Raw genomic sequence first — 27,226 nt, forward strand, 5'->3', positions numbered from 1 at the left:
ATGAAATATATTTAGTCTTCTAAAGGAACATTATAAACTTTCACTCACAGATCTGACTACTCCCAGTAAAATTTTCACCCAGGTTTAAACATTTTTTTAAAAGGAGAATACAGAACACTGATTTCTTTTCCTGTTTCGTGGCCAAAATACACAGGTTAGTAAGCACCCAGGTCTACCGGTCACAGCAGATGCATGAACAAGTGTGAAAATTCTGCCTCAATCAAGGGGGAAAGGAGCCTTTGGGTGACAATGCAACGTGGATACAGAGAATAAGGGGAGGGGCTTAGGAAGAACCTGAGCACTCACAAAGCAGGAGGAAACAGGAAGGGGTCCTTCCAATTTTCCTATAAAATTATAATGCAAGGGGAAAAATGATAGGAAACCAGGGAGAAATGAGGTGAGACGGTGTCCCTGTGATGAAGGAACCAGAGTCCCGGTTTTCACCCAGGAGTCACGTGACTCTGGGAAGCCAGTGAATGGCTGTGTGTGTGGCAAACCTCTTACCTACAAGGAGGAGACCATCTGTATCCCAGAATTAGATGAAATAATAGGGAAATGGGGAAAATGCTATGTATTGTTTATAACCTACACTATTCATGTGTATGTATAGATTCCTATATAGGTGCTCATCAAATTATGATAAGGTTTTGTCATGATAAACCATTATAAGTTGAAAATATCATGAAGTGAAAAATGCACATAATATGCCTAACGTACCAAACATCATAGCTTAGCTTAGCCTACTTTAAACATTCTCGGAACAATACATTGGCCCACAGATGGGCAACATCATGTCATACAAAGCCTATTTTATAATAAAATTTTTAGTATATTGCGTGATTTATTATGAGTATCTTTCACACCATTGTAAAGTTGAAATATTGTAAGTCAAATGATCATAAGTGTGGGACGATCTGTATATATCAATGGCACATAAAAATTGTGTATGAATAGTTTGTATATTTGTATGCATATATAGATTCTATATGCTATATATAGGTTATAAGCTATAAATAATTCTATAACACTAAATTACTAAGTTCTATATTATTTTAAATTCTATATACCACATATCATCTGTATCCTATATACAGATTTCTCTTTCTATATATATACATTGTATTTACATATTTGTATACAATTCATATATAGAGATTCCTATGCAATACAGGCAATAAGCATTCCTTTTTAAAGGGATAATCAAAATAAAACTAACCACAACCTTGCAATATGAACCTTAAAACTGACCTGTATTCACTGCATTACTTCATTGACATACATATGAGCTCAATCTTTTTCATCAATAAGTAATCACCCACAGCAGAAAACAACCAAAATGTCTGGCATGGGAATTCTTATGCAAATGATGGGTTAGTCATATCGAAGAACATTGATGCAACTTTAACAATTATTAATAATGAATTTCAATTATATTGGGAAATGCTCATGCTATGAAGTTAAATGAAACACCAGGACATAGCATGTATGTTATAAATCTCAGCTGAAGGGATGATATCACCCAGTGATACAGACAGAAACCAGGCTCTCGAATCTCAGTAAATCACTACCCTGAGCAAGTTGCCTAAACTCTGTTTCAGTTTTGTCATTTGTCAAAAGTAGATATTAATAGGACCAAATTCATAGAGTGAACATGGCAATTCAATGCAATTCAATGACACGACACCAATCAAGTGCTGAGGACAGGATCTGGCCCACATTAAGCATGTAATAAACGATACTGCAGCATTATTGAATACACAGAAATCCATGCAAAAGTCTAATAGTAATATGCTGATATCATTAGCAGTTGTCTCAGAGTGAAGTGAAGAGATTGTCAGTTTTCTACGTTTTTACACTTACATGTACCTTCTATATATTTTTCTACGATGAGCTCATTTTACTTTTACAACTGTCCCCCCCCCAAAAAAAAGGAAGAAGAATGGACTTATGAACTTATTTTCCCAAAATCTGCTTCATAGCACTTCTTAGCTAATCTAATTAGCTAGTTTCAGTTAGATTATATCCAGGTCTTGTTTAAAGTTTCCCTTGTTGATATCTGAAGATCTGTGGGACTTCAAAGTCAATTGTGAATTACAGATGGAAAGGAAACATTTATTTAGCATGAGAAAGTTGTTAGGCTCTAGACCAGGAACCGCCCTTCATTCTTAATGCTATGGCATTCTATTTTGTATAGGAGGAAAGCATGTCACCCGACTACATTTTACATATCTCCACCCCACCATGCAACCCAAAGTAATAATACATACGTACATACATGTATACATTCATAAAACTGCTAACACGTTCTCTCCATCACACTTGAAGTAACAGTACCAAGGTGTCACCCTCTGGCAGTCTCTCAGCTGAGATCCAAGCACAGCTAGTCTGTCAATGTATCAGAAGGCAGTCCATGATTTCACTATAAGAATTCTAAACTTTGCATTTTCATTTCAAATTTTATCAAAAAAACAATTTTAAAAGTTAATACACTGTGAAATACATGCTGTGATGTACCAGCCAGGGTCAAATCAGGAAAGCAGAAACTTAATACAACTTAATAGAAGCATATTCAGGAACTGTATCTCTACATGAAGTGAAAGTCTATTATAACAAAATTCTGCTCCAGGATTTTAAAGCTCCGTTGCTGTGTTTGTCATTGCACTGGTACAAGCGATCACCTACTGAGAAGATAGTATTTGTGTGGGTTGCAAAGCAACTGCAGATCTACCTTGGATACTCTGCTTTGTGGGCTTTGAGTGGAGAAGACACTACTAGCAGGAGGAGAGAGGCAAGGACACTGGAGGAAGGAATTCTCCTCTCTATGAACCTATTGTTTCTGTAGATGCACTTCAGCCTGGCTACAGCACTTGACTGCAGGTCCACCCTCCCAGCACTCCCCAAATGAGCTTCCTCATCACTGCTCAGAATGGGCATTCTCCTCCAAGTCTCTAGGTGCAAATACCCCCAATGACTTCCCTGAGCTCCTTCGCAGTCCTCACTATCTGAGTTACCTTGGAACTCTATAATTTCTATTTCTCCAACACTGTTGGTCCAGCTCCTCATACTAGATATGTCCCTTTAAATACCTGATGTGGTTTCTGCATTTCTGATTGGACTTTGTGATATATAAACACATGCATTTCACAGTATTTTTTTTAAGTTTGTTTTTGTTACAAGGATACAGATTTATTTTTTTTTACAAAGTCACAGAAAGGGATAGACAGACAGGAACGGAGAGAGATGAGAAGCATTAATCATTAGTTTTTCATTGTGACACCTTAGTTGTTCATTAATTGCTTTCTCATATGTGCCTTGACTGCGGGCCTTCAGCAGACCAAGTAACCCCTTGCTCGAGCCAGTGACCTTGGGTCCAGGCTGGTGAGCTTTGCTCAAACCAGATGAGCCTGCGCTCAAGCTGGTGACCTTGAGGTCTTGAACCTGGGTCCTCCGCATCCCAGTCCGACGCTCTATCCACTGCGCCACTGCCTGGTCAGGCCATTTCATAGTATATTAACTTTTAAAAACTGTGGTAAAAATATATATTACACAAAAATTACAATTTTAGCCATTTTTTTAGCACACATTTCAGTGGCATTAAGTATTTTGCATTGTTGTGTCACATCACCACAATCCACCTCCAGAACTTTTTCATCTTCCCAAACCTGAAACTTACTCTCCTCTTCCCATTCTGTCTCTATGGATATTCTAGGTATGTCATATAAGTAGAATCATACACTATTTCCCACTGTGTTTGGCTTATTTCACTTAACATGTTTTCAAGGTTTAACCATGTGTTGCATGTATCAGAATCTGCTTCTTTTTTTAGAGCAGAATAATATTTCATTCTATGCATATACCATATTTCATCTAGCCATTCGCTGTTGGACGCTTGGGTTGCTTCCACCTTTCAGCTATTATGAGCCATACTGCTATGAACGGGGGTGTACAAATATCTCTTTGAAATCCTGCTTTCCATTTCTTTGAAAGTATACCTATAAATGGAAATGCTAAATCACATGGAACTTCTATGTTTGCCTTTTTGAGGAATCACCACAGCCCTGCATCCTTACGTGCCTTCCAGCAATACATGAGGATTGCAACTTCTCCACATCTTCATCATCCCTTATTTCCTGGTTTAAAATTTTTTATAATAGTATGTTAATGGGTGTGAAGTGGTAACTCACTGTGGTTTTGACTTTCATTTCTCTAATACTTAAAGTTGTTGAGCATCTTGTCATCTGCCTAGTGTATTAACTTTTAAAGTAGTGTGTCTCAAACTGGAAATCCTTGGGGTCTTTTATTGAGAAACTTTACCATAAGTGTACATATTAATATAACTATCAGGACCTAAAAGAATGTTGACATTCATACAATTTAAGTTCCATCAAATGTGCGTCCTTTCTCCCTCTGAATAATTTCTTTAAAATTTTAAGTTGTCACAAAAGGGCCCTTACTCAGGTGGTGTATTGCTATGCTAAAGGAAACACTCTTAAGTCACCTGACAATGAGGAATAGTTTATTACTGGTGACCACCCACATATATGTTCATTTTATATTTGTTAAAGAGACTCTTCAGCTTTATTTTTCTTAAAAGAAAAATACCACACTCACTCAATCCCCACAGATTTTTATGAAATTAAGATATTACTAAATATCGCCTAATCAACAGGTGGCACAGTGGATAGAGCATCGGACTGGGATGCGGAGGACCCAGGTTCGAGACCCCGAGGTCGGCAGCTTGAGCGTGGGCTCATCTGGTCTGAGCAAAGCTCACCAGCTTGGACCCAAGGTTGCTGACTTGAGCAAGGGGTTATTCGGTCTGCTGAAGTGCCCGCAGTCAAGGCACATATAAGAAAGCAATCAATAAACAACTAAGGTGTCGCAACAAAAAACTGATGATTGATGCTTCTCATCTCTCTCCATTCTTGTCTGTCTGTCCCTATCTATCCCTCTCTCTGACTCTCGCTCTGTCTCTGTAAAAAAAAATGATATTACTAATTATCTAACTGTTATTTCTAAAACTTTGTGAATCAATGTAAGAAATGAATAGAAGGCACTATTTTGAAGAAGAAATAAATCTAATCATTCTTCATGTAACGTGTTACTAAAGCAAATATTCTGTCTTTAAATTTTATTAGAACCCATACAACATGTATGGACTTCCTAACAACGCCATTTTTTACTTTCTCTTAGCTTTATCTTTCAGGTAGCCAAACTTCATACACAGAGGCTAAAAAAATGCCATGATTTCAACAGCATGATCACCTCAAAGACCAAGAAAGGGATCAATGTCTGCAATTGCCAACACAGAATGAAAGTGAGTAATTTGGTCAAAAAAACCTTCAGGAGTTGACATATTATTAAGTACATGAACACACAACATGAAGTTGTTACGACTCTTAATCATATTAAAGTTTGTCTATACTTTTACCTTAAAAATTTATAGTTAAATTTTACATTTTTATAAGAGAGAAACAAAAAAGTTAAAAGGCTTGTTTGTTGATTGTCTTCTTTTAATAAGGCTATAAACAAAAAAGAGGAAGGGAGCGTGGGTAAAGCTTTCATTGACTCTGTAGTTATTCACTCAGACTCAACTGTGCCAATGCCTGGCCATGCGAGAGTGAGCAAGACCACCCTCAATAAACATTAACTGGGAATAGGAGAAGAGAGAAAAGAGAGGAGGAAGCAGAAGAGGACAGCTGCAGTCTCTGCCCTCTGCAATATATAGTCCGGAAATTAACTAGGAGCTGGCTAAGGGCTAGCTTGATAGGGAAACACACAGATTTTGACAATAGGAAAAAGTCACCAGAAGATATAGCCAGACTTTGGATCTGAATGTCAATGAGACCTAGGTAATAAGCATAGACTGAGGGAGAAAAACTTTATAAAGGGGAGGGTCAGCCTGACCAGGCGATGGCACAGTGGATAGATAGAGCATCAGATTGGGATGCAGAGGACCCAGGTTTGAAACCCTAGAGTCGCTGGCTTAAGTGCAGGCTCATCAGCTTGAGCACAGGGTCACTGACTTGAAGCCCAAGGTTGCTGGCTTGAGCCCAAGGTCACTGGCTTGAGCAAGGGATCACTCACTCAACTGTAGCCACCCCCCGTGCCCCCAGTCAAGGCACATATGAAAAAGCAATCAATGAAAAACTAAGGAGACACAATGAAGAATTGATGCTTCTCATATCTCTCCCTTCCTGTCTGTCTATCCCTCTCTCTGTCTCTGTCACCAGAAAAAAAAGTGGGCGGGGGAGAGGTCCAGCTGTCAGTACCTACACAGGAGTCAAATTTAACCTCATTACTAGAGGGACAGACAAGCCTGGGTGCAATGGGAGTAGCCATTTAACTGAAATTTCATCAAGTCTTTAGAGCTGAGTTTAGTTTATCAGAAATACAGGGTATAAGGAACACTTTAACAAAACCATGATGATACAATCTGACAAACTCAGAAAGTGGGATATTCTACAAGACAGCTAGCCTAGTCTTTAAAACAAAAGTCAGCATCATTAAAAAAAAATTTGGATGACAATTCAGAACAGAAGAGACTTAAGAAACTTAACAATCAAATGCAATGTGTGTTCCTTATTGGATCCTGGTTTAAAAGAAACAACTATAAAAGACATTGATGGATAAATTGGATGCATATTTAAAATAGCTATTAAGAAATGACTAATTTTGTTAGAGGTGCTAATGGCACAGTGCCTATTCAGAAAAGTGTCCTATTTTTAAAAGATATAAAAAATACTGTACTAGTACAATGTCACAATGACTGCATTTAACTTGAAAAGTGTTCAGCAAGATGAAATAAACATAAAACAATGTTTAAAAATCCCTGCAGCTCAGGAGAGAGTACATGCATACCACAGTAATATGCTTTCTGCATAATCAAAACTATCCAACTATCCATAATAAAAAGGTTTAATAAGTAAATACATCTGAGAAAGGTTTACTCAGATGTAAGCATAATTCACTTAAAAAAATAACTAGAAGCACAGCAGAGATTTTACATTGTATAAAAGGTAAAAAAGTTATTGCACATAAATTATTTTAAACACTCTCAATTTAAAAGTTTATCTAAAAGCACTGATAATTACCTAGTGGTTTATAACTGTATATACAGTTGACCCTTGAACAACATGGGTTTGGATTCAAATAAATTCCTACATTGTTTTCAATCCACGGTTGGGAATCTGTAGATGCAGAGACCCAACTGTACACATTGTTCTACACCATTTTCTATAAGGAAACTTGAACATCCACCATCCACAGACTGGTTTCCATATGGGTCCAGGACCAATCCCCCATGGATACTGAGGATAGTTACTGGTAAGTTTTTGTGAAGTCAAAAGTTATATTTGAAGGTTCAACAGTACTAAGTTGGTGTCCCTAAACCCTGCATTGTTCCAGGGTAAACTGCACGTGCCTCTTATTAAAATATGCCTTAAAGACCTAAAACTGATACCCTTGTGGAATTTCTCAAGCTTCCTCAGTTCAACTTAAAGCAAAGATTTCCCTTCAAGATAAAGTCAAGTTGTTATAAAGTACCCATACCTCACTTCTGTAGTTTTATGTAGAGACACCAAGTCCAGAGGAATTTTGAAGGGTTTTATTAAAGGAGGAGATTTATTAAATATGCCGGCCGCATATGACTAACACAGGGCATTGCAGACCCAAATAATGCATGCCAAATACATCTCAGAGGTTGCTTATATACCCCTGATCACACACAGGTTGTGGGGAGCATGACATCATGGCACTAGCTTACAACGTTTGTTTAGGGAATTCATAGAAACATTAAAACTTTTAAGGTAACACAATCAAAGACACTTACAAATCTTTCAGTGTCTATCTCCCCTCCTTTGCCTAGAGGTATGTTACTCTCAGGATTCCAGGAATGGAGAAAGAACCAAATCAATGTAGGGTGGTATGTAAACTCTGTCTCTTATTGTAAGAGAAAAGAAGTTCCTCAGACAACCTTTATTCTATAGTTAAAACTAAATGACCCATTGTCCTTGTAAGTCAGAAACTTCAACATTCTTCTCTCTCTCCTCCCCAAAGGAAGGACGGAACAGGAAAGCCCGACCTTTCTTCCTAAAATATCAATATTAATTTTGCAGCTTTTAGGTACCTTACCACAAAGTGTGACATGTTGCAAGACAAAGGATAGTCTAAGTTGGATTTGAAGTCAATATGTAAAATGTCTCACTGTTATTTTGGCCAAACACATATAATATCTATTTCTAATGATGAAAATGGTTATACTTTTTCCTATAAAAAATAAAATAAATTAAAAAGATAATGGGAATATCACAATCTCCTGCAGAAGCATTATTCCCATTGAAATAAAACAAAGTTCCAGTCAAAAAGGGAGTTCTCTGCTCTTTTTCTCTAGCTGTGTTTGAAAATATTAACTAAAGCATGACATAGTAATTCAGGATGTATGGCTGAAAATCACCACATGTGTTATTTTGCTTACATAATACTATAAACCTAAATTTGGGGAAATATCTCCTGAGCTGCACATGTTAGTTGTTACCTCCTTAAAATCTTGCAAATATTTAAACTATCACTTATTCAAAGAATTATAATGACTTCTCATTAAATCTCCCAAACTCTTATTTCAATCCTATGGTGCAGATTTCAACTATTTGTCTCAACTGGCATTTCACATGATATAGAAGAATGCTAACAAGAGAAATTGAATGGAAACAAATAAGAATATAATGCAATGTTTTTTGTTTTGTTTTGTTTTTTGAGAAGTTAAATCAGAAATTGTGACTATAGCTGCCATCTCCCTTTTTCATCCTTTCTACTCAGATATATTTTCCCATTTCCAGGAAGTCTGGGGAAACAAGGGCCATACCACATTTTTCTCCATTTTATTATAATATGTGGTCTTGAGCAAATCAAGATGATGCAAGTGAGGCCTGAGCCAATTATACCTTGCCTTTCTCAACTCAAGCTGCAGGCTTGCTCACGAAAGTACTGGACAACTCCATCTTACTCACCACCCTCACTGACAGCATGAGGCATGGCCAAAACATTTAACACTACCCCCTATTGTTTCCAAGCCTTATTTTCTACTATAACTTTGCAATGATAATAAGCTTGAAAGGCAAAAAATGTATGGATTTTATATTTCTATACCACCCCTTGTGTCTGTTGACACCTAGCACACAGCCAGACAAAGGATCCTGAACAAACGAGGGTGCCCTGCTGACACAGTTTCTAAGAACATCAAACCCATGAAAACAATCTCACTCATTTTCTCAGAGCTTCTTGGAAATGAGAAATGTGTCAAGCAATGCTACCATGGACTACTTCTGTGTATCACTTAGCTTCACCTGGCAGAAAAACAGTGAACAGAAAGTAAACATGGTAAGAAACAAGGCAGACTTTCCCAAAGGTCATCAGAAGACTACAACTCAGCAACCCATAGTCATTCTTCAATGGTTCTTCCCTTGCCTACCTGTCTCAAGTCCAGAGTGATTGTGACCCAGTGATATTCTCTCCCATTTTGAATACTGGGACTTTGCCACCAGTTATTGGTCCCATCTATTGCATTTGATATTGGATGGCGTTCTGTTAAAAGAAAATAGAAACATGATACCCTCTAGGTCCACCCATGTCATCACAAATAGCAATATTTCATTCTTTTTATGGCTGAGTAATATTCCATTGTATAAATGTACCACATCTTCTTTATCCATTTATCTGTTGATGAATACTTAGGCTGCTTCTATATCTATTGTAAATAATGCCATAATTAACATAAGGGTACAAATATGTTTTTGAATTAGTGTTTTGGGGTCCTTCAGATAAAACCAGAAGTGGAATTTCCAGATCATCTCATAGTTCTATTTTTAATTTTTTGAGGAATCTCCATAGTGGACAAAATTAACATAATATTGCATGTACAATATAATTACAAAATATAATTGTGGGAAGGTAGGAGAGGGCATGAGGGGAGAAATGGTGATAGAAGGAGACTTGTCTTGGGGTGGTGAAAACACAATACAATAGACAGATATTGTATTATAGAATTGTACATCTAAAACTTGTATAATTTTATTAACCAACGTCACCACATTCAATTCACCCCAATGAATTTACTTAAATTCAATTAAAAAGAAAAAAAAACAAATAAAAAATAAAATAAAAACATGCATACTTATCAGCTGTTGGTTTATTTTTATTTTTTTAATTTATTTTTTTAAATGAGAGGACGGGAAATAGTGAAACAGACTCCCTCATGCACCCCGACTGGGATCCACCTATCAACCCCTATCTGGGGCCAATGCTCGAATCAACTGAGCTATCCTCAGCATCTGAGGCTCACACTTGGAAAAATCAGGCCACCAGTTGTGGAAGGGGAAGAAGGAAAGAAGGGGAGAGGGAGGAGGAGAGAAGCAGATGGTCACTTCTCTTGTGTGCCCTGTTCACTGAGTCATCTGGCCAGGGCCTTAGATTTTTTACTTAAATTATTTTAACTTCTAAACTCTACACAAGTAGAAGTTAATAGCAGGAAACCTGAATGCAGTATTCATGGTTTCCTAATAAAAGTCTTCATAATCATTTCAAAAGTATAAATTCCCACGGCTACTTCCAAATAGAGGGGGCAATACTTGCCTTTGGGGTTGGCACTGTTGCCATCACATATCCGGCACTGTGGGTTCCGCACTGGTCGACCGGGCACGTGCTCCACAAGTTTGCAGAACATCTCAGGCCCCTTCTCACCACAGGTGGCATTGGTGATGATGTGAGCATTGCTGGCAAGGTTGAGAATGGCAGGAAACAGCCCTGAAAGTAAAAACTCACCAAATCAGCTCAATCACTTGAAATCAAAAGGACAAGATTACTTCATCTCATTTTGCAGGTGAATCAAAAAGAGTTGTAAATCTATGTGCTGAATGAAGGAAGTCTTACAGAAAAGCAGTGATACAGTGCTTTCATTTAATGAAATTCAAGGACAACAAATACTCATCTATGGGCAAAAACTCTGAACAGCAGTTGCACAAGGTGAGGAATGACTGTGAAGGGAAATTTTAGGGATAATATTGTTTTATATCTTGAGGTTTGGATTGCACAGGCATATGCAGTTATGAGGAATCATAGAATGCATAAGATTTGTATAGATTGGTGTGTTCCACAATATGTAATTTTCATCCCAAACAATTAAAAAGAGGTAAATGCTGAACAGTTTAGGAGTGTAGTGTACTTTCTCCTTTAACTAAGTTTGAAAAATGTCAAAAAAACAAGCTGGATTGATGGATAGATAGAGATGGGTACAGGAATAGACAGGTGGCACAAAAAGTGAAAGGTTCATTGTCGCATCTCAGTAGGAAAATAGATGTTCACTGTACAATTTTTCCACTTTGTGATTGAAATTCTTCATAATAAAATGTTTGGAAAATAGGTTTTAAGAAATGTTTCAAATGCACGTATGTTGCCAATGAATTCAAACACCTTTCACTTAAAACAAGGGCATCCATTTTCTACCCATTCTGTTCCAATCGCCTCTGCCAGTACTTACAAGGCATTTCCTATCACTATCTAGGCTATTTCTCTCTCTTCTCTTTCTTTCCTGTTTCCTTTGGTTAATAAAACTTGAAAACACAACATCTTGTTTTCAAAATTCTCTTCAAATCAGTATTAATCTTTACTTTTGTACAGTTCTTTTTGTGTCCAATGAGTTTTATCTTTAAGCAGCTGGACCAAATTATTCAGAAAACAATTTGTGCATGACTGTGAGAAAAATAACTCTATTAGGTTCTTTAGAGATTTGACTTTATCTTGATAAAGGAGGATAATGGCAGTGAGGTTCTATGAAGATCCAGAAAGTCCAATGTTCATGATGTTGTAGAGGCATTCTACATGAAAGGACATTGTAAACTGAGAGACGGTATTGAGATGAGGGGTCTCAGCTATGGCATTTCTCTAATTTAGTAAAACTAGATCTTGAAAGAGCATAGAAGATAATCTTTTCTTTACAAAGAACATAGAGCCAAGATTATTATTATTTTTTTTAGTGACAGAGGCAGAGACAGAGACAGAAAGTGGGACAGGCAGGGTCAGACAGGAATGAAGGGAGAGAGAAAAAAACATCAATTCTTCATTACAGCTCCTTAGTTGTTCATTGATTGCTTTCTCATATGTGCCTTGACTGCAGTGGGGGGTGGGGCTATAGCAGAGTGTGTGACCCCTTGCTCAAGCCAGTGACCTTGGGCTCAAACCAGCAACCATGGGGTCATATATATGATACTACACTCAAGCCAATGACCCTGCACACAAATCTGAGCACATGGCCCTGGCCGGTTGGCTTAGCGGTAGAGCGTCGGCCTGGTGTGCGGGGGACCCGGGTTCAATTCCTGGCCAGGGCACATAGGAGAGGCACCCATTTGCTTCTCCACCCCCACCCCCTCCTTCCTCTCTGTCTCTCTCTTCCCTTCCCGCAGCCAAGGCTCCATTGGAGCAGAGATGGCCCGGGCACTGGGGATGGCTCCTTGGCCTCTGCCCCAGGCATTAGAGTGGCTCTGGTCATGGCAGAACGACACCCTGGAGGGGCAGAGCATCGCCCCCTGGTGGGCAGAGCATCGCCCCTGGTGGGCGTGCCAGGTGGATCCCGGTCGGGCGCATGCAGGAGTCTGTCTGACTGTCTCTCCCCGTTTCCAGCTTCAGAAAAAATAAAAAATATATATATATGAGCACATGCTCAAGCTGGATGAGTCCACCCACAAGCTGGTGACCTTAGGGTTTCAAACCTGAGTTCTCTGCATCCCAGGCTGATACTCTATCCACCTAGCCACCAGTCAGGGAGAATCAATATTATTATTGAAATATTTCTTTTCCAGTAAAATTTTAAAAAGCAGAATATCATTTAGTAATATAGAAAAAATTTAAGTCTTTAATTTTAATTTGTTTAGGTACATCTTAATCTTTTTGATAATTTAATTTATAAAGTAAAAAATGGTTATTTTTGGAGGGGCGGCAAGATAGCAACGGAATAGGCGGATGTACCAACTTCCACCTCCCAGAACCAAAGTGGATTACAACTTAATTTTAAGAACTATCATCTGGAAAAACCAACTTTGGACTAAACTAAGAGGACTCTTTGACCAAGGAACATCGAAGAAGCAACACAGAGACTGGTAGGAAAAGTGAAAACGTGGAGAGGGCGCCCAGCTCCTGGGAGCAAACAGCAGCCCAGAGAGATTCGTGTGTGGGAAGTGAGTTTAGCAGAGAGGGGAGTGTCCTGAGCCCCAGGAACAAAGCCCCTTCCTGCAAGCCCAGAGCCTAGAAGAAGCGTATGGACACTATTTAGCTGCAAAACAAGTCACGATACTGTTTGTGAGAAAGAGACAGATTTCTCAGATCCAGGATTCTTTTTAAAGGGACCGCACAGAAAACCTCTTTCACAACCACTCACCCGGGGCTCCAGGGAATGGGAAGAGAGGAGAGGACCAGAGTAGCAGGAAGAGATTGTAATATAGGAGGCACAGGCAGAAACACTTTGAGGGACAGCCACAATAACTCCTGGGCTGAGTCACTCCCCAAATCTGAAGTGAATATTTCCCCTGGAACCAGCAATACCAGCAAAGGGAAGCAGGACACCAGCCAAACAAGCTCTTCTGAAAAACTCAGAACAGAGTGGCTTAGAAGGAGGGAGCCTTAAGGAATACAGTATTGAGTGCTAGAGTTTGAGGTGCAGTACCCCCAACCACACTGCTGAGGGCTTGCCAGAGTACAGGCAGCAGTGGGACGCAGAAGTATGATCACATTGGTGGTGGTGGAAGCCAGGCCAGCCATGACGGAGGCCCAGGGTGAGCTCAGTCTAGACCGGCGGGGGTAGAAGGGGCACACAAGAGTGGTCTGACAGGCTGCGGGCCCACCTGCAATCCCACCTGCAGGGGAATGGTGAAAGACTGGGAACTGCAGAGACCCAAAACTGAGCTCAGGCACAGCAGCCCCACCTGGACCACAAACCCGGGCTTACAGCCACACGAGCACAGCTCCACTTGCCAAGGAGGGGTGAAAGCCCAGGAACAGGCAGAGACTGGCAGCTGAGAGCAGGTGCACAGCCCCGCCCAGCCTGTGTAGCCAGGGCTTGTGGTCTGAGGCACAAGTACAGCTCGGCCCACGGGGGCAGAGCAAAAGCCTGGGAACAGGCAGAGACAAGCAGCTGAGCAAAGGTGCTTACCCTTGCCTGTGGTGCTGAGGCTTGTGGCCTGGATGCATCCCGGGCACAGCGCGCAGCCCCACCTGCGGGGGTGGAGTGAAGGCCAAGGCCAGCTGAAGATTGTAGACCCAGGTATGTAAACATAGCCTCTCTTATGGAGGAGAGGCAGAAACCGAAGAGGGTCGGCACCAGCAACACACATACAAGAACGCCCAAGGAAGCGGCAGAGGGGTGGCAGGCCTGCAGACAGACCACACCTAGAAAACACAGAGGCCACATCCATTGGACTCCAGTTGCCACACACTTCTTATACAAAGACAAAATGAGAAGGCAGAGAACTGCAACCAAAATGAATCAAGAGAAATTCCCAGAAAAGAACTTGAATAAGTCAGATATAACCAAATTACCGGATGCAGAGTTTAAAATAATGATTGTTAAGGTGCTCAAAGATCTTAAAACAACAATAGATGGTCATAACAAACAACTAAATAAAGAGATAGCCAATATAAAAAAGGACATTAAAATAATAAAAAATGAATCAGTCAGAAATGAAAAATACAATATCAGAAATGAAGACCACAATGGAAGGAATTAAAAGCAGGATGGATGAAGCTGAGGATCAAATCAGCATGTTAGAGGACAAGATAAACAAAGGCATGGAGGCAGAGCAACAAAAAGAAAAGAAACTCGCCCTGGCTGGTTGGCTCAGCAGTAGAGCATCGGCCTGGCGTGCAGGAGTCCCAGGTTCGATTCCCGGCCAGGGCACACAGGAGAAGCACCCATCTGCTTCTCCACCCCTCCCCCTCTCCTTCCTCTCTGTCTCTCTCTTCCTCTCCTGCAGCCAAGGCTCCATTGGAGCAAAGATGGCCCGGGCACTGGGGATGGCTCAGTGACCTCTGCCTCAGGTGCTAGAATGTCTCTGGATGCAACAGAGTGATGCCCCAGAGGGGCAGAACATCACCCCCTGGTAGGCATGCCGGGTGGATCCCGGTTGGGTGCATGCAGGAGTCTGTCTGACTGCCTCCCCGTTTCCAGCTTCGAAAAAATGAAAAAAAATAAATAAAAATAAATTTAAAAAGAAAAGAAAAGAAACCCAAAAAATTCTGAGGAAACTTTAAGAGAGCTACATGACAACATGAAGAGAAATAACATCCACATCATAGGGGTTCCTAAAGAGGAAGAGAAAGAACAAAGGATAGAGACTTTGTGCATTCAACTCATAGCTAAAAACTTCCCTAAATTGATGCAGGGAAAAGTCATACAAGTTCAAAAAGCACAGAGAGTTCCATTAAACAGGAACACAAGAAAGCCTACACCAAGACACATCATAATTAAAATGCCAAAATTAAAGGATAAAGAAAAAATACTAAAAGCTGCAAGAGTAAAGTAGTCAATAACCTACAAGGAGCCCCATAAGGATGACATCCAATTTCTCAACAGAAACACTTGAGGCCAGAAGGCAATGGTAAGAAATATTAAAAGTAATGCAAAACAAGAGCCAGCAACCAAGACTACTTTATCAAGCAAGGCTATCGTTTAAAATTGAAGGAGAAATAAAAGGATTCCCAGACCAAAAAAAAAAAAACTCAAGGAATTCGTTACAACCAAACCAATGTTGCAAGAAATGTTAAGGGGCCTTTTGTAAACAAATCAAAGGGAGAAAAGAATATAGCAAATGAGGAATACAGCTTTAAAGAATAAAATGGCAATAAACAACTACATATCAATAATAACCTTAAATGTAAATGGCTTAAATGATCCAATCAGAAGACATAGGGTAGCTGCATGGATAAGAAAACAAGACCCATACGTATGCTGTCTACAAGAGACATACCTTAAAACAAAAGATGAACATAGACTGAAGGCAAAAGGATGGAAAAAAACATTTCATGCAAATGGAAATTAAAAAAAAGCTGGGGTAGCAATACATATATCAGACAAAATGGACTTTAAAACAAAGGCTGCAGTAAGAGATAAAGAAGGTCACTACATATTGATAAAGGGAGTAATCCAACAAGAAGATATAACTGTTATAAATATCTACGCACCTAACATAGAAACACCTAAATATATAAAGCAGACTTTGATGGATTTAAAGAGCGAGATCAACAGCAATACTATAATAGTAGGGGATTTCAATACCACACTAACATTACTAGATAGATCTTCAAGAAAGAAAATTAACAAAAAAACAACAGACTTAAAGGACACACTAGATCAACTGAATTTAATAGATATCTTCAGAACCTTTCATTCTAAAGCAGCAGAATATACATTCTTTTCAAGTACTCATGGTACATTCTCTAGGATAGACCACATGTAAGGGTACAAAAGCAGTCTCAACAAATTTAAGAAGATTGAAATCATATCAAGCATTTTCTCTGATCACAATGGCACAAAACTAGAAGTCAATCACAACTGAAAAACACTTATACACTCGGAAACTAAATAGCATGTTATTAAATAACGAATGGGTTAACAATGAGATCAAAGAAGAAATAAGAAAATTTCCTAGAAATGAATGATAATGAGTATACAACAACTCAAAATTTGGGGGACATAGCAAAAGCAATACTAAGAGGGAAGTTCATAGCATTACAGGCATACTTTAAGAAGCTAGAAAAAGCTCAAATAAACAACTTAACCCTGCATCTAAAAGAACTAGAAAAAGAAAAGGAAGTAAAGCCCAGAGGTAGTAGAAAAAAGAAAATAATAAAGATCAGAGTGGAAAGAAATGACATAGAGGCTAAAGAAACAATACAGAAGATCAATGAAACAAGGAACTGGTTCTCTGAAAAGGTAAACAAGATCAATGAATCTTTAATCAGACTCACCAAAATAAAAAAGAGAGGGCTCAAATGAATAAAATTAAAAATGAGAGTGGAGAAATAACAACTGACACAATAGAAATACAAAGGATTATAAGAAAATACTATGAAGAACTGTATGCAAAAAAATTAGACAACCCAGATAAAATGGACAATGAAACATATAATATTTAAAAAAATAAATCTGGAAGAATCAGAAAACCTAAACAGACCGATTACAACAAATGAGATAGAAACAGTTATTAAAAAACTCCCAACAAACAAAAGCCCAGGGCCCAATGGCTTCACAAGTGAATTCTACCAAATATTCAAAGAAGAACTAACTCCTATCCTTCTCAAGCTATTTCAAAAAATTCAAGAGGAAGGAAGACTTCCACACCCAAGCTCCTTTTATGAGGAAAGCATAATTCTGATTCTAAAACCAGGCAAAGACAACAGAAAGAAAGAAAATTAGAAGCCAAGTATTCTTGATGAACTTAGATGCTAAAGTCCTCAACAAAATTTTATATTAGCAAACCAGATCTAGCAATATATGAAAAAAATCATACACCATGATCAAGTGGGATTTATGCTGGGGAGGCAAGGTTGGTACAATATTTGCAAATCAATCAATTGATTCATCACATAAACAAAAGGAAGAAGAAAAACTACATAATAATTTCAATAGATGCAGAAAAAGCAGTTGATAAAATCCAGCATCCATTCATGATCAAAACTCTCAGCAAAGAGAAAATACAGGGAACTTACCTCAACATGATAAAGGCCATCTATGACAAACCCAGAGCCAACATCATACTCAATGGGCAAAAATTAAAAGCAATCCCCTTAAGATAAGGAATAAGGCAGGGGTGACCCTTTTCACCACTCTTATCCAACATAGTTCTAGAAGTTCTAGCCATAGCATTCAGACAAGAAGAAGAAATAAAAGGCATCCAAATTGAAAAAGAAGTAAAGCTATCATTATTTGCAGAAGATATGATATTGCATATAGAAAAATCTAAAGTCTCAGTCAAAAAACTACTGGACCTGATAAATGAATTTAGCAAGGAGGCAAAGGATATAAAATTAATACTCAGAAATCAGAGGCATTTTTATACACCAACAATGAACTGTCAGAAAGAGAAATTAAGGAAACAATCCCCTTCACTATTGCAACAAAATAAATAAAGTACCTAGGAGTAAATTTAACCAAGGAGATTAAAGATTTGTACTTGGAAAGTTATAAAACATTAATAAAAGAAATCAAGGAAGATACAAACAAGTGGAAGCATGTACCGTGCTCATGGTTAGGAAGAATAAACATCATTAAAATGTCTATATTACCCAAAGAAATTTATAAATTCAATGCAATACCAATTAAAATACCAATGACATACTTCAAAGATTTGGAACACATATTCCAAAAATTTATATGGAACCAAAAAAGAACACGAATAGCCTCAGCAATCTTGAAAAGGAAGAAGAAAGTGGGAAGTATCGCACTTCCTGATATCAAGTTATACTACAAGGCCATTTTATTCAAAACAGCTTGGTATTGGCATAAGAACAGGTATATAGATCAACGAACAGAACAGACAACCCAGAAATAAACCCACACCTTTATGGACAACTGATATTTGACAAAGGAGGTAAAAGCATACAATGGAGTAAAGATAGCCTCTTCAACCAATAGTGTTGGGAAAATTGGATAGCTACCTGCAAAAAAATGAAACTAGACCACCAACTTACACCATTCACAAAAATAAATTCAAAAAGGATAAAAGACTTAAATGTAAGCTGTGAAACCATAAGCATCTTAGAAGAAAACATAGGCAGTAAGCTCTCCGACATCTCTCGCAGCAATATATTTGCTGATTTATCTCCACAGGCAAGTGAAATAAAGACAGGATAAATAAATGGGACTACATGAAACTAAAAAGGTTTTGTACAGCTAAAGACAATAAGAACAAAATAAAAAGACAAACTAAACATTGGGAGAACATATTCGACAATATGTTTGATAAGGGGTTAATAACCAAAATTTATAAAGAACTTGTAAAACTCAACACAAGGAAGATAAACAATCCAATCAAAAAATGGGCAAAAGAAATGAATAGACACTTTTCCAAAGAGGTCATACAGATGGCCAATAGGCGTATGAAAAATTGCTCAACATCACTAATCATTAGAGAAATGAAAATTAAAACCACAATGAGATATCACCTCACACAAATCAGAATGGTGCTCATCAACAAAACAACACAGAATAAGTGCTGGTGAGTATGTGGCGAAAGGGGAACTCTCCTGCACTGCTGGTGGGAATGCAGACTGGTGCAGCCACTGTGGAAAACAGTATGGAGATTCCTCAAAAAATTAAAAATTGAACTGCCTTTTGACCCAGCCATCCCACTTTTAGGAATATACCCCAAGAACACCACAGCACTGTTTCAAAAGAAAAAATGCACCCCTTATGTTTATGGCAGCATTGTTCACAATAGCAAAAGATCTGGAAACAGCCGAAGTGTCCATCCATGAACGAGTGAGTGGATTAAAAAGCAATGGTACATGTATACAATGGAATATCATGGGGCCATGAAAAACAAGAAAATCGTACCTTTTGCGACAACATAGATGGATCTGGAAACTAGTATGTTAAGTGAAATAAGCCAGGCAGAAAAAGAAAAATATCATATGACCTCACTCATTTGAGGAATCCAATGAACAGTGTGAACTAGGAACGGAATTGAGACAGAGGAGAGATCAAAGGGACCAGAGGAAAAGAGGACAGAGGGAAAGGGGATGATAGGATGGGATAAACCAGAAGGGAAGGGGGGAGGGCGCTTTGGGGAGGCGGTCAAGAAATATGTTGAGGGGAATATGGGGGAGGGGGGTTGCATTCGGGGCAGCACTAGAATCTATGTAAATACAATAAATTAAAATCAATAAAAATAAAGACCCAAATAAAAATAGCAAACACTATGTACAGTGTGTCCGTAAAGTCATGTTACACTTTTGACCGGTCACAGGAAAGCAACAAAAGACCATAGAAATGTGAAATCTGCACCAAATAAAAGGAAAACTCTCCCAGTTTCTGTAGGATGATGTGGCAGCATGTGCGCATGCGCAGATGATAACGTAACACTGTGTATACAGCGGAGCAGCCCACGGCCATGCCAGTAGAAATGTGGACGGTACAGAGGAAAGTTCAGTGTGTTCTGTGGCTCGCTATATTCGAATCCGTGATCAAAGTGCAACGTGAATATTGGTGCGTTTATAACGAAGCACCACCACATAGGAATAAGATTACTTGGTGGGATAAGCAGTTGAAGGAAACCAGCAGTTTGATGGAGAATCCCCTGTTCTGGTGGGCCATCAGTCAGTGACGAGTCTGTAGAGGCTATACGGGATAGCTACCTAAGGAGCCCTAAAAAATCTGTGTGTGAGCCCACATCAAACTGCCCTGAATACGTATGAAACTTGGAGAGTTTTCTTTTTATTTGGTGCAGATTTCACGTTTCTATTGTCTTTTGTTGTTTTCCTGTGACCGGACAGAAGTGCACTATGACTTTACAGACACACTCTATAAGTTGACCCCGTCTTTGTAAAGAATACACTCATGTATGCTTGTACACACAGAATTTATGCAAGAAATAGTTATCTCTGTGAAGGAGAAAAAGGATAATAAAAAATAAAGACAGTTTTATTTACAACAACAACAAAAAAAGAAAATGGTTATTTTTGTAAGTTGCTACATTAAAAATCTTACCATGCATCTATCTAAGAAATAACTTATTAGTTAGTTTTTCAAAGTTTTTCCATATAAGACTACCTATTAATATAGTTCTACCTTAGTAAAATGATGCCATTCAAGTCAAGAGGCCCTTGCCTCTCAATTGAAAATAGTAATTGAATATTTGTATTTTATAGCATTATTATTAATTCTGAAGCATAATACAGACACATCATACACTATGTTTAATGTTATATATTTGCACTTTTAAAGTTTTTCATTTTTATCATATTCCTTTAAAGAAATTTTTTAATCAAAAAGGCTTTATGAGGAAAGAGATGAATCTTTATATTTAATTTTGCAATTCTCCAAATCATTACTTTTATCAAGCAGTAGTTAGAAACACTTATGAAATAGTCTACTTCTTAAAATGATATGTGTTGGCCAGTAGTCACAGTCATCATGGCCATGCACATGCAGGTTCACACTGGATTCAGGAAGACAGTAAAGAAACCATGGAGCCAAAAATGGTAGGCCATTCCTTTATTAAAGTCTTGAGTCGGCCTGGCATGTGGAAGTCTTGGGTTCGATTCCTGAACAAGGCACACAGGAGAAGCGCCCATCTGCTTCTCCACACTTCTCCCTCTCCTTTCCGTCTCTCTCTCTCTCTTCCCCTCCCGCAGCCAAGGTTCCATTGGAGCAAAGTTGGCCCGGGCGCTGAGGATGGCTCCATGGCCTTCACTTCAAGTGCTAGAATGGCTTTGATTGCAGAGGAGCAATTCCCCAGAGGGGCTGAGCATTACCCTCTGGTGGGCATGCTGGGTGGATCCTGGTTGTGCGCATGCAGGAGTCTGTCTGTCTGACCCTCCTTTGCCTCCCCCCGCCATTTCTCACTTCGGAAAAATACCCCCCAAAAAAGAAGTGTCGCACTGGCCAATGAGCAAACACAGAGGGAAAACATTCCGCTCTGGTTCCACAACCAGGAGAATCTTCCCCGGTTCCTCCTAGAATCAAAGACCCCACCAGTCTCAGTGGAACTCTCAAAGCCCCTCAGCTCTGGTTCCCCATCTACACACCTTCTCTTTCCCTTCCAACATGGCTTCTTCTTCAGCACTTTGCATTCTCTCCCCTCTTCCTGCAAATATGGTTTCATTCGGCCTCTCCTCCTTCTTCTCCTCTTTTCAAAACTTTCTGTTGTGGAAACCCTCTCCTCCAGCAAACATTAGCAAAACAATGGCCCTTCCCAAGTAGGAAGGTAAATGCAATTTCACAGACCACATATACCTGGCACTGCCCAGCCCCCAATGCAAACTATAAGGGAGCAAACATAAAAATTATATTTTACAAATTTATTTGAGCAATAACATGTAATTCTTGGGAGTAATACTTACATGGTGGGAGGAGCTTATATTTATTCTGTTTGTTACTGAGTAAATATTTTCTCTATTCTGTATGACCGTAATATTCCAGTTATCTGGTTCAAATATATCTTATGAGTTAACAATTGAAATTGCAACATGGTTTTGAATTGTGGTATTCTATCCAAATTGTTAAAATATATTTTTCTGGCAGTATCAGATGTGTGCATTTAGATCTGCAGTACAACCGACACTCTCTGTTTCTTCTCACAGGCTAGTCAAGCGAGGAAAAGAAACCAGGGTCACAGGAACTGAATTAACAATGCATTTCTCTATCAACAAATACTTTACCAGTTAACCTAACAAATGTTTCCACTTTTTCTTTATTCTCCCCCTACAGTTCTTTCACATCAAGAGAACTCCGCATTTCCTGCTTAGGGCTCCCTCCTGCCCTGGAGATCTGGAGTTACTGGGGGGAGTGAGGGTAGAGAGGACAGGGCAGTCAGGGGCACCATGCTTTCTGTACTCAGGAGTCTTTGCTCTGAGTCACTGTGAGAGAGCAAGTCAAACCTTATGTGTAAGGTTGGTGGATAATGGGGAACTCAGACCTGGGAATTTTGGCTAGGACTGCCTACAACCAAGCACTCCAAAATAAACTATCCAGGAACCCTTTAGCCAGTGAGATTTCACCACGTCATATTAGCTCAACCACCCTAGGGACCCTTTAAATATCCCTCACAGGGGTCACTCCTTGCGACTTCCCTAGCCTCCATCTTTCCTCGGGGCCAGGGAACCTCGCTGGGATGCGCTCTGTACTCAATAAAGCCTTTGCTATTCCACACTTGGTGGCTATGCTCCTTCCTTCCTTCTCGGTGGGGAAAAATACCTTACATTATGAATGTAAACTTAACACAATTTTGGTGAATAATATCTCAGTTTTAGTAATCAGCATCAGGTAGCTCTTGTACAACAAAGGTTTTAAAAACTTCCAATATTGGAGTGATGTCACGGAAATGGCGCCGTGAGCAGCGCGTCCGACAGATCTCCCCTAAATCACAACAAATTTATCAACTAGAAACAGAAAAATTTATCCTCGGAGCATTCCGGAGTTCCACACAAACTGAAAGCGAAAGGACTGTTATCACTTGAATCTGAGAGACGAGGGTGTGGAGGAAGCTACTGCAGCGACGTTCATTCAAGCCGCGAGGGAGTGCGCCTGTGGTGAGTCAGCCCACACTCGGAAGCCGCGAGCAGCCGCTGGCGCGCGCCCGGTATGGTTGCAGAGCGAGCACCGCCCACACTCCGGAGCGGCGAGCAGCCGCTGGCGCGCACCCGGTACGGTTGCAGAGCAAGCACCACTAACGTTCCCAGCGGCCCGCGCACTGCGAGTGAGAGTCGCCAGCCACCGGTGCCCGGAGCACCCCATTCGCGCGCGTGCCCTGGGCATTCCACACACCCAGAGCGCCCTACTGGACCGCACACCCAGGGTGCCCCATTATCCTGCACCTGGTGTGATCCAGCCGCCAGCGGCAGGGCGAGCGGGAGAGGCACCAGGGTGATCTTCTACTTGGGAGATTCTCTCCGTGGGCGGGGCACCTCACCCAGCCATTCAAGCTAACAATCAAGCGTTGGGGGAGGGGCGCGCGCAGGCAGCCTAAAATACCTTCGGGAGCACAGCTGCGACCCAATCACTGAAATTAGCTTAACCCATGAAATCTGCGCACCCTCGGTTCTAATTGATAAGATCTCTCTCAGTTCAGCAACCCAAGACAAGACGCGTGATATTTTTTAGTGCCTCTCGCTAAAGGGGCGGGGGCAACTTCTGATTGATAGAGCCTCCATATTCAGGGATAAACGCTAACAAGAGGGACTTGGCAGATAATAAGATCTATACTACACTAGTCGCAAGCAGAGACTAGTGCTTCTTCTTCCCAGCCAAAACAGGCTACAAAGTGTGGAAAGCCTGGGTTGAGAGGTCCAACTGAATGCTAGGCGCTGAACAGTCACCTTGACAACAATTGACTCCCACCCCCGCCTGATTACACTGGAGGCCCTGACTGCCAGAGCCTTTCCCAAAGCCTTGCACTGAGTGGGGATAGAGTGGGGATTTCCCAGCTCTTTGAGCCTCTTACTCCCCAGGCAGAAGCAGTTGCAGCCTTATAGCTGGATCACCAGGCTGCTAATTCAGGAAGGGGGGACTAGGAGAGAGAATCCAGGAAAGCAAACTCTCTCATCGTTGGACCCTGCAAACGCCAACAAGCCTTGACTACCAGCAAGACTAAAGCCAATTATATGACATTGCCATAGAATCCCATCAACTGCAAATCCCTACCTAAGTGTGACACAGGGGCAGAGCCTGGGGTACAGAGTCACCGACCAGGAAGAGGGAGAGAAAAGAAAAAGGAAGAAGTTAACCTCTCAAAATCAAGAAAAATCCACAGACTTTACAACTTGTTCCACTAATTTTTTGTTGTTGTTGTTTGTTTCTTTTATCTTATTGCCTTTATTTCCTCCACCTCAGTCCTTCTATTCTCTGCCCATCTTATGCTTCCCTTTTCTTGAACTACACTACCCATAAGTGTTACATTTTATTTCTCTTCTTCATCCTCACCATCCTTTAAGGTTATACTCCAAAACACTTAACTCTCACTCTCTCCTCTTTTGTGTTTTTTTTTTAATTTGCTTTATTTTGTTTTTTTCTCTTCCTTTTTTATTTCTTCCTTCGTTTTTCTCTTTTTCTTATTTTTTCCTTTCTATTCATTTTTTCTTTTCTCGTTTTACTTTCCTCCCATTTAATCCTCAATCACGAACAAATTAGTTAATTTGGGATTCAAGGTTTTTTTTGGCTTTATTTTTCTTTTTTGCTTTTGTTTTTGTTTTTTTCTTGTTTGTTTATTTTTGTGGCATTTTGGGTTCTCCCAACCCAAGGTCTCCATTGTATTTAGTCTTCGCTCCACTTAATACAACAGATTTTTACTTATTATTTTTATTTTTTTTTCTTTATTATTCTTTTTTTGGTCCTTTTTTCTGGTTCCCTCTTATCCCTCTCATTATATCTCTTAGTTGACCATCACTAACAAGCAAATCATCTTATGCTTGTCTAAAATTTTCTTCCGGTTATTTTTTATTTTTTTTGCATTTAGTAGGTCCCTACTCCCTTTTTTTGCCCCTTGAACTCTTCACCCCAAATCAGGCCCTCCATTATAGGCACGATATTTCCCTGAGGAGGGGAGAGGAGGGAAAGAGAAGAAAGAAAAAAAGGGGGAAATAATAAATTATTACTGTTTTTTTTTTGTGGGGTGTTTTACCATTTTTTTTTTTTACTTTTTACTCTTTATTAATTCTAATTAGTGCTATCAACAAGACCACCCTCAGATGCCAATAAGAAAGAGGAAATCGAATATTATGGATACAAAAGAAAGAAAGGTAACACAAATAGATGTGGAAAAATCTATGGAGAAAAGACTTAACATATTGGAAGCCTTGGAGCTAAATGACAGAGAATTTAAAATAGAAATCTTAAAAATACTCAGAGATATACAAGAAAACACAGAAAGGCAATATAGGGAGATCAGAAAACAACTCAATGAACACAAAGAATATATGTCCAAGGAAATTGAAACTATTAAAACAAATCAAACAGAAATGAAAAACTCAATTCACGAGCTGAAAAACAAGGTAACAAGCTTAGCTAACAGAACAGCCCAGATTGAGGATAGGATTAGTGAAATAGAAGACAAACAACTTGAGGCACAACAGAGAGAAGAAGAAAGAGACTCAAAAATAATAAAAAACGAGAAAGCCCTACAGGAATTGTCTGACTCCATCAGAAAGAATAACATAAGAATAATAGGTATATCAGAGGGAGAAGAGAAAGAAAATGGAATGGAGAATATACTCAAACAAATAATAGACGAGAACTTCCCAAGCCTGTGGAAAGAACTAAAGCCTCAAATTCAAGAAGCAAACAGAACACCGAGTTTTCTTAACCCCAACAAACCCACTCCAAGGCACATCATAATAAAGATGACACAAACCAATGACAAAGAAAAAATTCTCAAGGCAGCCAGGGAAAAGAAGAGTACAACATATAAAGGAAGGCCTATTAGATTATCATCAGATTTCTCAGCAGAAACTCTACAAGCAAGAAGAGAGTGGACCCCAATATTTAAAGCCCTGAAAGAGAGGAACTTTCAGCCAAGAATACTATACCCATCAAAGCTATCCTTCAAGTATGAAGGAGACATAAAAACATTCACAAATACAGAAAAGATGAGAGAATTTATCAACAGAAAGCCCCCACTCCAGGAAATACTAAAGGGGGTTTCCAACCAGATTCAAAGAACAAAAGAAAACAACACCACAAGTAACAGCTCCACCAAAAACACAATAAAACCAAACTTAAACTGTGACAACAAAGGAAAAAAAGGGGGGAGAGGATGGAGATTACCAGTAGCAAAGGAGGATGAAGTGCAGAAATACTTATAAAATAGGGTACTACAATGAATATGGTAGGTACCCTTTTCATTACTTAATGGTAACCACCCTTGAAAAAACCACCACAAAAACACTTGACTTAAAAAAGGTAGCAACAGAGGAAAGAAGTATGGAACACAAACAAACAAAAACAAATGATAGAAAAACAAAAGAGAAGAATCAAACTAGATACAAAACTAACAGAAAGCAATTTATAAAATGGCAGTAGGGAACCCACAAGTGTCAATAATTACGCTAAATGTAAATGGATTAAACTTACCAATAAAAAGACACAGAGTAGCAGAATGGATTAAAAAAGAAAATCCAACTATATGCTGCCTACAAGAAACACATCTAAGCAACAAGGATAAAAACAAATTCAAAGTGAAAGGCTGGAAAACAATACTCCAAGCAAACAACACCCAAAAAAAAGCAGGCGTAGCAATACTCATATATAATAATGCTGACTACAAGACAGAAAAAGTACTCAGAGACAAAAATGGTCATTTCATAATGATTAAGGGGTAGTTGAATCAAGAAGACATAACAATCCTTAATATATATGCACCAAACCAAGGAGCACCAAAATATATAAGACAGCTACTTATTGACCTTAAAACAAAAACTAACAAAAATACAATCATACTTGGAGACCTCAATACACCGCTGTCGGCTCTAG

General features: G+C 39.3%; 1 protein-coding gene across 1 annotated transcript in view; it reads right to left on the minus strand.

Annotated features, from left to right (window-relative positions):
• Positions 1 to 27,226, minus strand: part of LAMA1 (laminin subunit alpha 1) — a 222,495-nt gene that overhangs the window by 163,457 nt on the left and 31,812 nt on the right. Inside the window, exons 2-3 of the mRNA XM_066247114.1 lie at positions 10,630 to 10,800; positions 9,470 to 9,582 (exon numbers count right to left, since the gene is read on the minus strand). Coding sequence (XP_066103211.1) covers positions 9,470 to 9,582; positions 10,630 to 10,800 — 284 coding nt within the window. The remainder of the gene's footprint in view (positions 1 to 9,469; positions 9,583 to 10,629; positions 10,801 to 27,226) is intronic.

Source organism: Saccopteryx bilineata, chromosome 11 (assembly GCF_036850765.1).
Source record: "Saccopteryx bilineata isolate mSacBil1 chromosome 11, mSacBil1_pri_phased_curated, whole genome shotgun sequence".
Classification (NCBI taxonomy): Eukaryota; Metazoa; Chordata; class Mammalia; order Chiroptera; family Emballonuridae; genus Saccopteryx; species Saccopteryx bilineata.